The 18261-nt window shown below is 35.0% G+C and overlaps 1 protein-coding gene across 12 annotated transcripts in view; it reads right to left on the minus strand.

Moving 5' to 3' along the window:
• The window catches only part of ABI3BP (ABI family member 3 binding protein), a 245748-nt gene that overhangs the window by 42870 nt on the left and 184617 nt on the right, over positions 1-18261 (minus strand). For 8 of the 12 annotated variants that reach the window (XM_054577379.1, XM_054577377.1, XM_054577373.1 and 5 more), the window contains 6 exons: positions 16126-16182; positions 15498-15545; positions 14557-14637; positions 12369-12446; positions 8229-8294; positions 2918-2992 (listed from right to left, as the gene is read on the minus strand). In XM_054577379.1, coding sequence (XP_054433354.1) covers positions 2918-2992; positions 8229-8294; positions 12369-12446; positions 14557-14637; positions 15498-15545; positions 16126-16182 — 405 coding nt within the window. The remainder of the gene's footprint in view (positions 1-2917; positions 2993-8228; positions 8295-12368; positions 12447-14556; positions 14638-15497; positions 15546-16125; positions 16183-18261) is intronic. The other 4 variants (XM_054577381.1, XM_054577374.1, XM_054577383.1 and 1 more) reach the window with 2 other exon arrangements.

Consider the following 18261-nt stretch of genomic DNA (forward strand, 5'->3'; position numbering starts at 1 on the left):
TAATATGTAGAATACATCAAGTAAGCTGAGACACAGCTCTAGGAACCATGAAAAAAAGAGATGCTGGAACAATGACCTACCTAAAACCCCAATCTCTTGCACTTTCTAACTTTGAGATAGAGAAATATTTACGCACATAGGTATGGAATGCACATAAAGCAGGAAAAATATCTGTAATAATGTTATAAAATAAGACACTTAGCTCAATATGGTTTAAAGATTTCTGTGGTTTATGGAATCACTGGAACAATTTTTATAGAGGTCCAAATATTCAAAAGTTGAATATTTTTGAAGGCTTAGAATCTTTCTCTTTTATTCTTCCAAGGGCACAACCTTAAGACACTTAAGATCATGAAGAATGTGTCCTTTATATCCTAATTGCTTCTTTATCAACTCATTTTCTTTTTTCTTTTCTTTTCTTTTTTTTTGTATTATGAAGTATCTGGGCTGAAAACTTCAAGCAGGAAAACTATAGGAGATATGCATATGAGATGGATAGGAAAGACAAATATTCTGGGCAAGATGTCAAAAGTTGGATAAGGAATTAGGTGACAGAGAAATGCTGTCTGATTAAGGCTCAATGGAGGCTAGAAGAGAGTATGAATGAGAGAGCGGGTCAGAGAAGAAAATAAACTGAATGTGAATACCTGCATTTCTGTAAAAAATCTGATGAAAACTATGCAGAATCAAAGAAAGGTAAACTCATATAAATCTATAACCTGGAGAAAAAAATATATTTAAACATTGTTTTTCTTATCAATTTTTTAAAACATTCCCTGGCAAATAATTTGAGAGCCATTAAATTTTCCTTTCATAAGATGCTAAATAATGTCATCTGTGATACCCAATTTTTATACAACTTACTTCTTTTCTTGCTCTATTGCATTGGCTACACACTCCACTACTACTTTCAATAGAAGTGGTAAGAAATAATAATCCTTGCTTGTGTTCTTGATGTTAGGAGAAATAATATTTAGGCTCACTCTTAAGTATGATGTTAACTGTAGTTTTTTCCACAGATGCCCTTTTTCAGTGAGGAAAATTTTTTCTAGCTCTAGTTTTTTGAGAGTTCATCATGAATTTTGTCTAATGGTTGTTTTTTGTATTTATTGAGAGGATCATATGATTTGTCTCCTTTGTTCTGTTAATGTGGTTAATTACACTAATTTGTTTGGCTGTTGAACCAACCTTGTATTCCTGTGGTGTCATTTGGCTGTTATGTATTATTGTGGTTGACAAGAAAATGTACTATCCAGATCTTGAGAGGCTGACCCTGAAGGATCTGACAATTGAATACTACATGCTGAAATCACTCCCTGTAGGTGGGTGCAAGTATTTCCCTGAAGGGAAATCCCAATAGACAGACATTAGAACATAGACTAGCTGCAACATGGCTTTGTTGGGGATGGAGGTGGAGAAAGGATAGGGCAAAGAGTAAACTCAGCTTTGTCTTCCTATTCTCACCAGCCCCTTTCAATGAGCAACTAACTAATTAAATCAAAGAAACCCTGATTAGGGATCATGTGAGGCTCATTAGATGAGTTATTACATAGTTGACTTCATCTACAAAACAGGGTAAATATATATATCAGTTTGTATTACAAGTGACTCTAAAAAATATTTATATTGCTGATAAACTAAAATATAATGAGTCTATTTCCATCTGAAGAACAATTAGTATTTTCCTACTGAGGATTAATGCTTGATTGTGATGAAGGTTGAAAGCTTTCAAGTTTGATCAGAGCTAGTTGTTCTTTCATTTTCTTTGTTGACATAAATGCTTTCTTCTATTTCTACTTAGACAAACTTGAGGGAAATACTTTGAATATTAAGAAGTTGGCTCTATTTAGAGCCAGATTGTTTATGTCAATTTGAGAAACTATGTATTGCCTAATCTCACTGTCGGGAAAATAAAAGGAGCATCTGAACACAAATAGATAACAGAATTCTTTCTTACTTTCCATGAGTCAGGAATTTATAGCAGTTGTTTCATTACTTGGTTTGAAGGGAACTGAATTCCTAGAACTTCAGACGCTGTAATAACCTAGTAAAAAAAGTGCATCTAAAACAAATCTAAATGATTTCACACTGAAGAGCTTCAGGTATTATTCACATCTTTTTCTCATTAGGAAACCATCATGGGTTGATTAAATATATATCATAAAATAAATTCTAATTTTCATGCTTTTTTTTTTTTTTTTACATAAACAAGCACAAATTTTACACTATTTAAAAAATATTACAAGGGAATAATGCAATCCCATATTAAGTCATTGAAACTACCAATTATTTATTTAGTGAGTTAGGTGTTTGATCTTTTATCAGGTCATTGTCCTAGTTATCTGTATGATGTCTACTCCCAGATCAGACTAGGTTAGGGCAGTGTCATTTAATTAAGCTGAATGATATGAAAACATTAATATGACTATAACAAGGGTGATCAATGGCCAATTCTCCTTCTTATTTAAACACTATATTCCAGATTTCTAACAGATTTAGGTCTTTAAAAAGTTATAACCATATTTATGAAATTATAAACTTGAAAACCAAGTGATTTCAGTCTCAAAGGCCAAACCTATGTATGAAAAGTGTTTTGAAATTAAAGAAGACATCTATTTTGATATTTTAATTCAATTATTCATATTCAATCAGTTTCTTTTAAAGAATCAAGATTATGTATGGTAGTTAATTTAGTGGACTGGATTTAGAAAAATGATAAATCCTTCCTTAATATTTATTTACAGAGATATTTGAAGTTTTGATTTTTGGAATGGATCACAATTTTAAATTTGTTATGCTAAGACCTTCCCATACTGATAAAAAAAATTGAAGTGAGAATTCAACAAGATTCTAAAAACTGAATGAAAATATTTATAGTTTAGGTAACATCAAAAGGAAATAAATCTGTGAACATTACCTGTTCCCATTCCATTTCCTTTGGGTGTCCCACTGGGTTTTGGTTTACTAGGTCTTGTAGTTGTCTTATTCAGAACTACAATAAAGTGGGAAAGAAATCATTCGGACATTTTCTTATGAAAATTTGCAGCCATGGAAAACAAAACTTCCCAGAAAACTGTAAATCATTTAACCAGGCAATAAAATAATGGCTTACTAAAAAGTATTCAAAATATAAAAACCACAATTCTGGTATAAAAATCATAGGCTTGAACTTGGAAATAGAGACATGAGTTTGTACTTTGATCTGATCACTCAGTTTGGAAAAATAACTGCCAAAGGAATTTATATTTCTAAATGGGAAATATCTTGCTTCATTTATAAGCACTAGATACATTCCAAAATGGAACTGAAGAACATACAGGATTACCTATGTTAATGGAAAACTAAAACTTGAAGTGTATTTATTTGTCAAAGCCTGAATTCATAACTCAGAAATTGATGGTCCTTTTGCCATGAGTCTCTAGGTATAGATGGTCCATGATAATCCTGGCAGAAGTCCATCACTTAACCCAGAACTGTAATAAAACCCTTGGAGTTTCCCTTCTGCTCTGTTGACAGCCACAGCATTACCACAATTTTCAGAGGTCAGTTATCTTATTCTTTGCTTAGAAGACTCTTTAAGGAAAAGCACTAAATGTATTGTGGTTAAAAGAGCAAGGACTGGTGCCTCATTGCTTGACTTTGAATCTACTTGCTAGCTCTTCTCATGTCTTCCTCAATGCTACCTAACAGGATGCATGGCAAGCACTCAATCAATGTTAACCATTATTGCTACTATTTATTATTTTGTAGAAACTAATATAACCAGCTTTCAACAGCTATCATGATACAAAAGTCATATGGAGATATATTTATTTATAAAAAGACTTTTGTGCCTAACTATCTTTAGGATTTGGAGGATACTCCAAAACTTAAAGGCTTTCCATAAACCAAAGGATAGAAATAATTATTTGTTTTATCTTCCATGTGCCTGGAGAGCTATCAACCAAAACATTAATTTATAAGTCAGATTAATCATTTAGAAATTCAAGAAGACTTTTAGAAACAAAGTGGGGAAAGCACAGAAAAACCCAGTCTTTGGTCCAACTTGTGTTTTAGCATAGAAGTGATTTACATGGACCAAATCAACCTCTCCAGCTAACTTTTCCTTAACAAGCTCCAGTAAGGGACATATAGTAGAACCTTTGGAGAATTTAATAAATTTAAAGTATTTTCCAGTGTGTCATTATCCCTTTATTTTTGCTATTTACAACCTGTAAAATGGGTTTGTTTTTTAATCATTAGAGGAAATCATATAAAAATATTCTCCCAGATGAGAGCCTTTTATACTGAAGAGACTAGCTTTTCTTAAAAGATAAATAATTTATCAGCAGGGATATTGTGGAACTGAACAAAGCATTAGATCAAATTGACTTAACTGACATATATAGAACCTTTCATTCCAAAGAAGCAAAATACACATTCTTTTCAAATGCACATGGAACATTTTCAAAGATAGACCACATTATAGGACACAAAACAAGCCTCAACAAATTCAAGAAAATTTAAATCGTAACAAGGATTTTCTCAGACCACAAGGGCTTTAAACTAGAAACCAACCTCAAGGAAGAAACTCAAAAACATTCCAACTCTTGGAGCATGCTATTAAACAATGAATGGATCAATAATGAGATAAAAGGAGAATCTAAGAGTTTCTGGAAACAATTGAAAATGAACACACAGTAGTCTAAAACCTAGGGGACCCAGTGAAGGCAGTCCTGAGAAGGAAGTTCCTAGTGGTACAGGACTACCTAAAAAAGATAAACACTTCAAATAAACGACCTAACTCTCCAGCTTCAAGGACTGGAGAAACAACAACAAACAAAGCCCAGAGCGAGTAGAAAGAAGAAAATAATCAAGATCAGAGCAGGATTGAATGACAGACTGTAAAAGAACAATTCAAAGGATCAACCAATCCAGGAGCTGGTTCTTTGAAAAGATAAACAAAACTGACAGGACTTTAAGCAGACTCATCAAGAAAAAAAGGGAGAGAACCCAAATAAATAATATCAGAAATGAAAGAGGAGAAATAACATCTGATACCACAGAAATACAAAGGATTGTAAGAAATTACTATGAATAATTATATGCCAAGATATTTGAAAACCTCAATGAAATGGACAAATTTCTAGAAAAATATAACCTTCCAGCACTGAATGAAGAAGCAGAAAGCCTGAATGGACTGATAACAGCTGGTGAAACTGAAGCAGTAATCAAAACACTCTCAGCACACAACAGCCCTGGGACAGATGGTTTCACAGGAGAATTTTACAAAACATTTATGGAAGAGCTAACCCCTGTCATTCTCAGACTATTCCAAAAAATCCAAGAAGTGGGAAGGCTCCCAAACTCTCTTTATGAGGCCAGCATCATCCTAATTCCAAAACCAGAAAAAGACACAAGAAAGAAAGAAGACTGATGAACATAGATGCTAAAATTCTCAACAAAATATTGGCAAACCACATCCAGCAATACATTACAAAGACCATCCACCATGATCAAGTGGTGGATCCCAGGGATGCAAGGATGATTCAATATTCACAAATCAATAAACGTAATACATCACATAAAAGGAAAGACAAAAACCACATGATTATCTCAATAGATATGGAAAAACCATTTGATAAGGTACAGCATCCATTTATGATAAAAACACTCAGCAAAGTGGGAATAAAGTAGGCATACCTCAACATAATAAAGGCCATATATGAAAAATCTACAGCCAAAATCATACTTAATGGGTAAAACCTAAAAGCTTACCCACTAAGGTTGGGAACAAGACAAGGTTGTCTGCTTTCACCAATACTATTCAACATAGTGTTGGAAGTCCTAGCCACAGTGATCAGACAAGAAAAAGAATAAAGGGCATCCAAATTGGAAAGGAGGAAGTAAAACTATTATTGTTTGCAGATGACATGATAGTGTACATAGAAAACCCGATAGACTCCACCAAAAAACTATTTGGCCTAATAAGTTAATTTAGCAAAACAGTAGAAACTGAAGGCATTTTTGTATACCAATAATGAAATATCAGAATCAAAAATCAGGAAAAAAATCACATTTCCCATAGCAACAAGAAAAATAAAGTACCTAGGAATAAGCCTAACCAAGGAGGTAAATGACCTGTACACAGAAAACTATGCCACACTGAAGAAAGAAATTAAGGAAGACATAAATAAATGGAAGCATGCACCATGTTCATGGATTGGAAGAATTAACATCAAAATGTCCATACTACCCAAAGCAATTTATAAATTCAACACAATCCCTATTAAAATACCAGTGACGTATTTCACAGATATAGAACAAACATTTAAAAATGTATATGGAACCATAAACGACTTTGAATAGCAGCAGCAATTTTGAGAAAGGAGAATAAAGTAGGGGGGATCACAATATCTGACATCCAACAATATTACAATGCTACTGTAATCAAAGCCATTTGGTACTGGCATAAGAACAGACACATAGATCAATGGAACAGAATAGAGAGCCCAGAAATAAACCCATGTCTCAATGGTCAATTAATAGTCAACAAAGGGGGCAGAAGCATAAAATGGAATAAAAACAGCCTCTTCAACAAATGGTGTTGGGAGAGCTAGACAGCTACATGCAAAAAATTAATTTGACTTCCAACTTACACTGTACACAAAAATAAACTCAGATGGATAAAAAACTTAAATATAAGTCACGATACCATAAAACTCCTAGAGGAGAATGTAGGCAGGATACTCTCAGATATCCCATGCAGCAATATTTTCACTGATATGTCCCATAGAGCAAGGGACATAAAGGAAAGAATAGACAAATGGGACTTCATCAAAATAAGAAGCTTCGGCACAGCTCAAGAAAACATCAGCAAAATGAAAAGGGAACTAACTGTATGGGAAAATATATTTGCCAATGATCCCTCAGACAGGGGTTCTCCAAAATATATAAAGAACTCACAAGGCTCCACTACAGGAAGACAAACAATACAATTAAAAAATGGGCAAAGGACCTGAACAGGTACTTCTCCAAGGAGGACATACACAGATCCAGAGACATATGAATAGATGCTCATCATCACTAGCCATCAGAGAAATGCAAATTAAAACCACAATGAGATACCACTTCACACCAGTCAGAATGGCCATCATAAACAAATCAACAAAGAGCAAGTGCTGGCAAGGTTGAGGAGAAAAGGGTACCCTAGTACACTGTTGGCAGGAATGCAGATTGGTGCAGTAACTGTGGAAAACAGTTTGGAATTTCCTCAAAAAGCTAAAAATGGAACTGCCTTTTGACCCAGCCATTCCACTTCTGGGATTATACCCTAAGAGTCCTAAAACACCAATTCAAAAGAACCTATGCACCCCAATGTTCATAGCAGCACAATTTACAATAGCCAAGTGCATGAAGCAACCTAAGTGTCCATCAGTAAATGAGCAGGTCAAAAAACAATGGTACATTTACACAATAGAAAACTACACAGCAGAAAGAAAGAAAGAGCTACTGTAGTTCATGACAGCATGGATGGAAATCAATAGCATTATGCTAAGCAAAATAAGCCAGGGGGCGAAAGACAAATACCATATGATCTCACTTGTAAGTGGAATCTAATCAACAAAACAAACAACCAAGGAAAATATAATCAGCAACATTGAAAGAAAAAAGAAACCAACAGTAACGAGAAGGAAGGAGGAAGAAGGTAATGGGGAAAAAAAGGAGAAGGGTCAAGTCAAGGAACATGTATAAAGGATCCATCGACAAAGCCAAAGTGGGGAAGAATTGAGGGTGGGAGGTGGGGGAGGGTGGTGCAGGGGAAAGTAGTGGTGGGGAAAATGGTGACAAATGTATTTGCACAATAAAAAAATTTTAATAGAAAAAGATAATATTTGAAAGCAATTAATATTTCAGAGAATGCTAATGCTATATATGTGTCATGGAAAATTGAAGGAGTGTACATGTGTGAGTTATGCACAAATACTATTTAAAATAATTTATACTGATAAGTTTCTATAGTGGTCTCTGAATCTGACCCTCCTTAAAATCTTCAGTCAAGTTTTGTCACTTCCATGGATTCATCATTACCTCGCAACTTCCCTGCAAGGACCAGAATTTCTGTACGTATGTCTTTTATTTCAGTTCAAGTATACAGCTCTCCTTTGGTGCATATGTCTGTTTCAATACATTTTATATCTTCTCAGATGTGCTGATTGTTTAGGTTATCAGAAAAAGAAATAACTTACCAGGTCTGATGTGTGGTTTGTCTGGTATCCTAGGCCTCACAGGGGTAGTGTACAATCTGTGTGGTACTGAAAGAGAGGAAATGCTTTGTGTTTAATATCCAACATTCCAAAGCCCACTAAATGGAGATTTAGAACCCTAGGGACCAACAACTTGTATACTTTGCATGAAAGTACAAAGAACATCCTGCAGCCTTCAGCTATGCATTGAGACATTGATGCTAAAAGAAAATAAAACAAGTGAAAATATTCATGACTGAATATTAAAGATGTACATTGTCAGAGTGAGGTAGATCATTTCTAACGTGTGTTAAGGGTGTCATCATTTAGTCCGTTTTTCAAGGGGATTTATTTTACCAGATGGTTGTTTAATATGGTAAACATATAAGGCAGCCAATCATCCATCTATCATCCATGTGTCCATCTGTGTGTCCATCTGTCCATTTATCCATCTATCCACATCATTCACTTAGGTAGTCACTGTGAAGTGGTATTTTGCCAAAAAAGACAAATAATCTTAAAGGCAAAAAGTAAAATATTTTGAGGTAGGTAAGAAGAAAATAGTAAAAGCATGATCTCTATCAAAATGTATTAACTCCTGAACCCTGAAATGAATAAATATTCGGTGCCATTGATTACAGCGTTAGGATGAGAGAAAATAACTTCTGGTGTCCTGCCCATTGAGAGAGGGGAGCAAGGAGCAAGAACTCACATAAGCTCTGGGACCAACACATCAACTTGTTGCTTCCTGCTCCTGTAATCCAGGGCCTGGCACAGTGAGGACTCCTACTGAAGACTCGCTGAATAAATTAAAAAATGAGCGACTACTATGAACAGGCAAATTCACGAAAAACTCAGCTAAAATATTTTTGCTTCCTAAAGTTTCCAAGTATGCATTCATCCTGGAATTTTTCCATCCTCCCTTCCCTGCTCAGCCCCCTTGGCACAGCACGCTGCCTCCTAACTCCAACTTCCTTGGTAATGCTTTAGCTGAGGGTGGAGACGAGTTAGCAAGTTTTCTTGCAAACTTGTAAGTAAATTACATCTTTACATTGGTTTTGCTCTCATCTTGAGTGAGTGTTTATATAACCATAAATCAGCAATACTTTACCTAACAAATTTTAAAAAATACACCTGCAAACAGATTATAATGTAGCTCATTTATAAGCTTCCAATGTAAACACTGATGAACAGAATTTTGCCATACTTCTTGCCAAAAAGAGCAGACACATATTGAAATTCTCTGAAGATTCAAAGTGTAATAACTAGAGTGAACAGAGATACTGATGTTATAAACTGTAAATTCTCAACACCTAAAATGCGTGTTATTCTTTAATTTTCTTTGAGAGTGACAGGATTCTCTGTCAAATTAACGTATTTTACCTTTTCATGTTAATTTCTTTTGTGTTAGATTATTTTCACTTAAAGGACTACAACAATCATGGTTCTTATTAGCCTCATTTTAGAAAAAAATATAAATTTTAAAACTTTAGACAGAAAAGAGACAGAGCAGAACACAAAAGTAATCAGCACTATATTAATTATCTCAAAGCCACTGGATCAGAATTTAAAATTTTTTTCCAGTCTCTACTTAAATCTAGAAAGAACTTTCCTTAAAGAGCTGAATTATAATTTTAATTTAGGCTATGAACTACTCAGAAAGCTCATCTCCAAATAACACATAGTCTTGAGAAAGCTACTTTAGGGTTTGAATCATAAACTAAAACAAACAAACAAACAAAACAAGACATAGGAGCTCTGTGACAAGGTACTTATGTAAACATCTCCATGTAGTTTTTGGTGACCAATAATAAAAATAATTTTAAAAGATGGCTTCATAACTGAATAGTTTTATAAAAATCTATGTAAAACAAACATTAAAAATACGGTCTGACAATAACATCAACACTAAACAAAGAGGGATTATAGGAGAAACATTTTGAATGATGCATGTTCTGTCCAGTATAGGGAGAAGGGAAGGAGTATTCAACTCTCCTTGGGTGGGGTAAGTATCAGAGGGCTGAAAGGAGTAAGATAATCAAAACATTCCCCAAATGCCCCCAGCCAAGTGGATTTCTACTATGGCTTGAGATGAGAAGGGCAAAGCAGAAGAGCCTGAGTATTTCGGGGCTGTAGGATGCATCAGGGAGCTGCCTCAGTAGACAACAGAGCAAGGGTGCCACAGAGAAAAGGTGCTGGAGTTTCTTCGGAGCACTTGTGTCCCAGGGATGAGGGTCTGGAAGGGTCATGGTACGTGCATGGGTAGAATGCAGACATCAAGAGGAACATCTTACTACTACAGCATCTCTGTCAAATTGTTGTGTGCTGTTTTGTGCTCCTGATGCTTGATATTAAAAACAAAACCTAACAGAGCACATCAAAAACAGAATGGTTGATTGGGCTCTTCTTCTATAGAGGTCAGGCACACATTTATGAGGACTGGGCCACAAGGTGCTCCTAGTGACACATAGCAGGCCTTTACTAAAGTTCGCCCCCTCCCCTTAAGCAGCGTTATTGGGCCAGGTCCTGGATGCTACTCTCATTCCTAAAATGGATTCTTTCCTAGGATGTCCTGTGTCACCTCATGCAAATGAATCCCTGGTGAGCCCACTCTCAAGGTCCGTGGCACAGTCTAGAAAAGTGTGACTCCTTGGGTGGTTCAGATAAGGCTTAAGATCCTCAGAACATAAAATACTTAAAATATAGTACATTATATAAACATGTTAAGACAAGTCATATAATGACATCAGATACTGGATATACATCCAATCAACTGTGAAGCTTCTATCTAATATAACCATGCTTTAGAAGGATTTAATAAAAATTCCATGTACATTCATAATGGTGACACAATACTGATATTCCAATTAAAGTAAGAAAGTGCAAAACAAAACAGAAGCGCCCTATGATTTTTTACCCACAATTTTGAAATCTATAAAGCTTTAAAAAACTGAAAACTTTTTCTTATTTGGCAACACAACCTGAAATGAATAGTCTTTATTTATGCTGCTTTATTGCATGTATGTTATCTATTTTGCTACAAAAATTGATATGCTTGATTATGAGAATCCAAGTATCTTCTATTAAGCCAGACATTTAAAAGGTTTTCAAAAACATAAAAAAAAAAAACCCTTATAAAAATGTGCTTGGAGTATGAAGGTAACATGATTAAACATCTCTTGTTCTGTTATTAATGAGGATGTGGGAGGGCTGTCATTGTATTAGGCTTGTGTGGATTTATAAATAAATAAAAATTTAATAATTGGAAAGGTAATAAAGTAAATAAACATTTAAAATGTAATAAAAATTAAACCAAACAAGTAAAAAAGATATAGAAAATTTACAAGAACTATCCTATGTCATAGTGTTCACAGTTATTTATTTAATAAGGACTGCACTACTTACTATAAAATATATACCATAAAATTAGCTTTCTTTTATTATCATTTACTCTTTTATTTCAAATTTCTTCCATTGAATTTCCCCCACCCTCAATTCAAAACTGACAATGAATAAAATAAATTTGTCTTCCAACTCCTCAAAAAATGTTTGCTTTTGTTTTTGGGGCTTCCTTCCATATGAAAGAAGCACAGGTGGACAAAAGGGATCATTTAGGAAAAAAAAAATAAAGAAAACATGAAAATACTGGAAATCCAAAATGGTTATAACCCAGGTAGAATAAAAACATCCTTCTGAGAGCAGGCCGATGAGATAGAGGTTTGTGTAGGTGAGTTTACTTCCTGAGGCCACAATATCACTATGTTCATCAAATTGGGGAAACACAAGAAGAAAAACGAGAGAAAAGGGTGAGAGAGGAAGATAATAAATATTCTTATTTATCAGATGTAGAAACTGAGGCAAATGAAGGTCAGTTAAGAAATGAAAAAAAAAGAGCTTTCATTGTTAGTTATTAGCATCAAGTAGTGAACCATACATTCAAAAGCAAAGCTCTGACTAAAAAACTTGTGTTCCCTACATTCAACTGATAGTCATGTGGCTATTCCTATTTGGCTGCACCTATGAAATAAAAAAAATCAAGTAATTCGCTGTGATGAGAAATTACATTCTGTAAAGAAATTTTATTTCCTAATTAAAAATGAAGAAAGAAGAGTTACTATCCAGAGGTAGAAAAAGAGTATTTACCCTGAGTTGTCTTTGCCAATTCAGTTGTTCGTGGAATCTTAGTTGTGAAGTGTTCCTGGGTGGATTGGTCTGTTTCTGCTGGGGATAAAAGCACAGAAAGATGGCTTGCTTTAAATAATTACCCATTATGAACATATCAAAAAACCACTCTTTACTGCCCCAAGCAATAATAAAAGGGAAAATTACATTTATAAGTATGCTCAGTAATCATAATAATTCAAAGTTAATGGTTCATTTTAATAACTCTCATTTATTGTATTTTCTCTCTTCTTGCACTAATTATTTTAATGATTATTTTAAGGATGTCCAAAAGCTTTTAGCTCAGGATTATTGTTTAGGAGAAACACTCTGGGAGGTGGTTATACTTGGATGTGCCTCTTAACTGCCTTCATGTCTTCTACCTATTCCATAAATTCCACAAGTTACTGAGGTGAGCTGGAAAAGAAATAGGTCATATATATGGTATTTACACCATATAAGAATAAATATTATCCCATTTTCCTCACATGAAAACAAAGTCTATGTTTATTGACATACAGACACATTTCTCCTGACAAAAGAAAAAAATAAGCGTGGCAATAGTTCCACCCTTAATAATATCTTGGATTCATTACAACATTATGCAGAGACAGGAAATTATGTTGTTCACTTTGACACATACTGGAGTCAAGGAAAATAATTGGTACAAATAGTATATTGTCATCTTTTTTTTTCTGCTTTGCTTTATAATCTGGATTCAGCTCACAAGTGAGATACTTGACATAAATAGCAGGTGATGGTTCTTGTGTCAATAAACCAAGATTTTTTTTTTAAAGGGAGTGGAAGATAAATAATTAGCATATCTGGCAGTGATTCTTGAAAGTACCTTTGACTTCACCATAATGGGGGATGTTGACCTTGTGGGCCTAGACTACAACAGACGAATATTTGATAATTAGGGTGTATTTGCTCATTCAGTTTTCAATTTTTTCTCCAAAAAGAATGTCATTTAAAAATTTGATCAGTAACTTCATTTCAGCAGACATATACAGAGAATGGATTTATTTGAAGAGGATGAAGGGATAAAAACAAGGCTGCTAATTTAAATACGGCCATGTGTGACGTGCCATGGACAGGGCAGGGCAGAGCAGCCAAAATCACAGGCTGGGAACATTTGTTTTCTGGTTCACGCTCAGCCTAGAGTCAGGCAAACTGGCATTTCCTGTACAATGAACTCCTCGAAACTCCCAGCTCCTCCCTAGCAACTGTCCCGGCTCATCCATCCTCACTTCTGCAGGTGACCTGCCTGCTCAACAGGTTAGTTTGGCCGTCAGTCTTCACCCTGTGCCTCATTCCCACCTGTCTTTAACCCAAAAGGAACTTTGCATCTTTCACTTCAACTGTCACTCCAACTTGAACACCCAGTGTGTCACCTCCTCTAGGCAGCCCTCCCTGATGGCTACAAGTATTTTCCTTGTTCAGCATGTTGCTCACTTCTTTATCACACTCATTGTAAAGCAGAACACTGGGGTGATTCCCAGGAGCTCTGGTGACTGAGTGTGTGGGTTCCAATCTCACTCTGACATTAGCTGTGCGACTTGGCCCAAATTTAAAATCTCTGTCCCTCAATTCTCTAATCTGTAAAATGGAGCAAGTAGTAGAACCTACCTCACAAAGCTGTTATGTGGCTTAAATGAAAAAACATGTGTAATGCACTGGGTGGCACTTGAGAAGCACCACGGTCGCTAAGCCCTGTCTGTGTTAGATGGCAAGCTCTCCAGGGAAAGGGCCCATTTTTAAAACAGTTTTATCTTGAAACTCCCATTGCTCAGCATTGTGCTTAGTGACCATAAAATACTCAATAAATACTAGATTCAATTTTTTTTCCCATGTGCAATTTCAAATTCAGAAAAAGCAATAAAAAATATAGCATTAATACACTTTGGGAACATTCTGCTTTTTCGGATACGTAAAATTTTTCAGGATGCTTTGAAATATTCTCATTTTATCTTAAAATCACCATAAATATTAGGACAAATATACAATTAATGTAAAAGAGTGAAGTGAAATGGAGATTTTTGTGTAATGATAAAGAGAGACCTTCTATTGCTTGGAAATAACCCATGAACACAATGTACTTATGGCTTCTTTCAGGGAAATCTGTAAAAGGTAGGTCTTCATTGGACTGAAATAGCAAAACAAAATTTACCCAGAGTGCTTTGTAGCTCCTCTTGACTAGGACTTGGTGAAATCATGGGAATGAAAGGGCTGCCTCGGGTCTCTAAAGGAGCTGCAAAGATAAGCACCAAGGTTTTCAATCTCTAGATTCAAAAGCCAGCACCAGACCAGAATATTACATGAGATTCTTTCATTTGAAACAGAAAATAGAAAACATTGAGTCATGGAGAAGGACATGAAATGTGCATAGAACCTTCAGGAAAATGACTGGAATATTGGAATAATGGTTCTCAACTGTTTTTTTCCACTAGGATAGATAATAAATGACATTCAGTGCTTGATACACCCCATGACCACACCTGGTAAGATGGTATGTGGGCCAGTCTCAGTCCTGAGTCTGTCAGCTATAGCTCTCCCACCTAACACAGCACAGAGGGTTACAAAATGAATGAGAATATCATCATTGTGTTTGCTATGATCATCTTATGTCAGCTCAAATTTATTTTTTAGATCAGACTGGGTGTGTTCAGGGTGGTATGGCCATAGACTCAAGTTAATTTTTTAAAATAAACCATTGGCAAATATCAGTATCTTGAGCAATATTAATGATAATTACTTGCCAGTACCTTTTACAACTTACTAGTACATCGTAACAGTAGAGCTGAGAACCATCATACCAGCAGAAAATGTTAGCTGGATAGGCATGAGTAAGGTGGAGTCATTCTGAACAGAGATAAGTGAGGTAGGTAAGGACGGACTTGGTAGTGAGCTGTCTTAAGTTGGTCTTCAGAGGAAAGCTTTTACAGCAGTGAAACCATTACTTTTCTAGTTGGGAAAGAGTAATAATGAGAATGAAGTGATGGAATGGTTTAAGAAGAGATGACATTTCAATATGATTGTTTGAGAAAGACCTGTAATCCTGATGGTAATAAAGAAAATAATTAGAGGTAGTCAACATGGGAAAACTATTACCTATTGTTGCCTCTGGTAGATCAATTCTAAAGGTAACAGGTTGCAGAACTAGGCCAAAAGCAAACCAAAGAAACATATTTGTGAGAATTACTACCTGGTGAAGTAAAAATAATTTGTTTCTACATACATTCATTTGAACCTTTAAACATTTTCTAAGAATCATAATAAATATGAGAAAATTCTATATATTAGATGCCACCTGGGAAACTTAGTTTAGTTAAAATATTAAAGTTTGCATTCACTGTCAATTTAAGGAAATTTTTGAGTAGGCTCCTCCATGTTTTACTTAAATGTACACCTACCATTGGAATGTAGCTATATTTATATTTTGAAAGAAGGTAAAAATGGTTGGCTTAGTTAATAATTATTTCTTATAATTTTAGCACAACCTCCTACTCATCAAAAACACTCCCAGAAAAAGTAAACTAATCATACACTATTCCCTAATGTTAACCAGGGAAAAAATTCAAACAGATTGTATGATTAAAACTTCCCAAAAAGAAGTGTATATTTTATATCCATAATTTTCTTCAAACTTCTTCTATATCACAACCATTAAAAAAAATTGCCTCAATAATAGATTTTGAAAAATATACTTCCTAATTGGGAAAATAAATAGTTCATTTACCAGGTTCACTCTGAGAGACTTGGTGGTCTGGTTTATGGGGAAGGAGCACATCTGGAACTGAAAGAGAAAGGTTAGGAAACATTATGTACGCTAAATGTCATACCTGGAGTGAAGCAATCCACAGATATACAATCCTGGAAAGCAAGAATGAAGCAAATATTTTCACAGTGGCTAAAGGGCAAAGCCAAGAAGACATCATTCTAATTAAAATGGAAAAACATTACTGTCTAGGAAAGATTCAAGTGGAAGTAAACCAGAGTTAGTCACTGTTCATTTTGAAGGCTCCCTTGTGGGGGACAGGAGGAAATAACTAACGCAATTAAGCACAAGGCAGGTCTCGCTTAAGCTGACTTCAAAATAGAAAGTCAGTTTTTGCCTGAAGTGATTAGGTGCTATTTGACACTAATGCTAAAATTCCACTGATAGCAATAGAAAATACATTATCTTAGATAAAGTGTCTAAATGGGCTTACAAATTGATGGAAACACCAAGAGAGGGAAGATTCTTGAATATCTAAGAGAACAAAGTTTTATTCTAAAAGACACTAGCAGTTAATATGGGGAGAAAACACAGCAAAAGAACTCAGCCATTCAGTAGAAGATATCACTTGAAAATTTGATGGAGTATTTGTTACGTAGTAAATACTAGATAAGTGTTGCCATTTTTGTCACTCTTAGTGATGTGGCTTTTAGTATAGTAGGTGTCAGGGCCTCCTGACATATGAGAATATGAAAACAATGAACAAAAAATGTCAGCTAAGCAATAAACCTATTCATTTTCAGTCCCTGATGTCCAGTATATTTTTAACACTTGTGTGGAGTTCTATTTTTGCAAAATAAAACAGTAGTCTGAGAATTTGATACCATGGGACAAATACCAGGGTGATTTGCTTATGCCCAGTACCAGATTTCTACAGCAAATTCTTCTTCCAAGAACAAGACAATGTGTTCCTTTGACTCAGTTTCCCCAGAAGGAAGTCATTCTCAGCCCTGCTCTGTCACTGAAAGGTTTTCCTACTACTCTGAGCACTTCATAAATACCAGACTCCCTTTGGTAGGCAGTGTAAATTTCTTTCATCTTACATGAAGCCCAGGAAAAATAATTAGAGTTCAGTCTAGAACTATGCCTCAGAGAAAGATAAAAAAAATCTTTTGTATCAGGCAGCCAACCACCACTTAACCATTAGTATAAAAATGGCTATGTTAAACAGACATTCTCTTTTTGTTGCTTTTGGGGATCATATTTAAGGTACATATCACATCTGTTCTTAGTCTAGGCTTCTAAGTAACAGTGAAATTGCAGTTGTGGAATCTGGTACATTGAAAAGAAAACTTGACTCAATTAGAACTTCTATGAGCTAAAAGGTAACATCCAGGGGAACTTAAAAACCTGATTTATTTTTTTTAAGGAGAAAGGCAACTTCAAAAGGTCAGTCATAGAGGAAGTTAGAGAAAACCCATCACAACAATGAATATTTCACCTTTGCTATGTAGTATTTTGGGGAATTCAAATAGTAAAATATGAAGAATTTCTGATTGTAAATCAAACTAAATATTTATCAGGATGGTGAAGGAGAGGGCACTTTGATTTGCTCTGTGAAGGTCACGACCATACAAAACGCCAGTAGTTTATAAATAACCTAATTGGTTCCAGGGCTAGACTATACATAGAGGAGCTAGGATTAAGGAAAAGAGAAACAGAAGAAATGTGCAACCAATAAATCCACCATACTGTAAATACATTACTTTCTGCCTGTGTTAGTTGACTGAGGAATTTAGGCTGGGATAATGTGGATACTTGCTGATGTGACTGGCCGTTTTTAACCATGAAGTGACGATTTAATAAACAGCAATAGCAGGCTTTCTAACGCAGCTAAAATCAGTGGAAAGAAAAAATAGACATATTCACAGGAAACGGTAATGAATCGTTCTCTTGCTTGGTCAATTGCAGCTTCAAGAAATGCAAGTTTTATTTTTTTCTTTTTCCATATGTGGCATGCCACTGTGTATTAAATGAGAGCATGATTCCTAAAACCTATATCTTCCATGCTGGTCGAAACAATATAAATAATGATAATTTTTATGAGAAGGCACTTATGATTTCCTTGTAAGTATGTACCATTATTATATTTTAGAC

The sequence above is a fragment of the Pteronotus mesoamericanus genome, unplaced genomic scaffold (genome assembly GCF_021234165.1).
Source record: "Pteronotus mesoamericanus isolate MK-2021 breed Mesoamerican mustached bat unplaced genomic scaffold, CSHL_Meso_final contig_42, whole genome shotgun sequence".
Classification (NCBI taxonomy): Eukaryota; Metazoa; Chordata; class Mammalia; order Chiroptera; family Mormoopidae; genus Pteronotus; species Pteronotus mesoamericanus.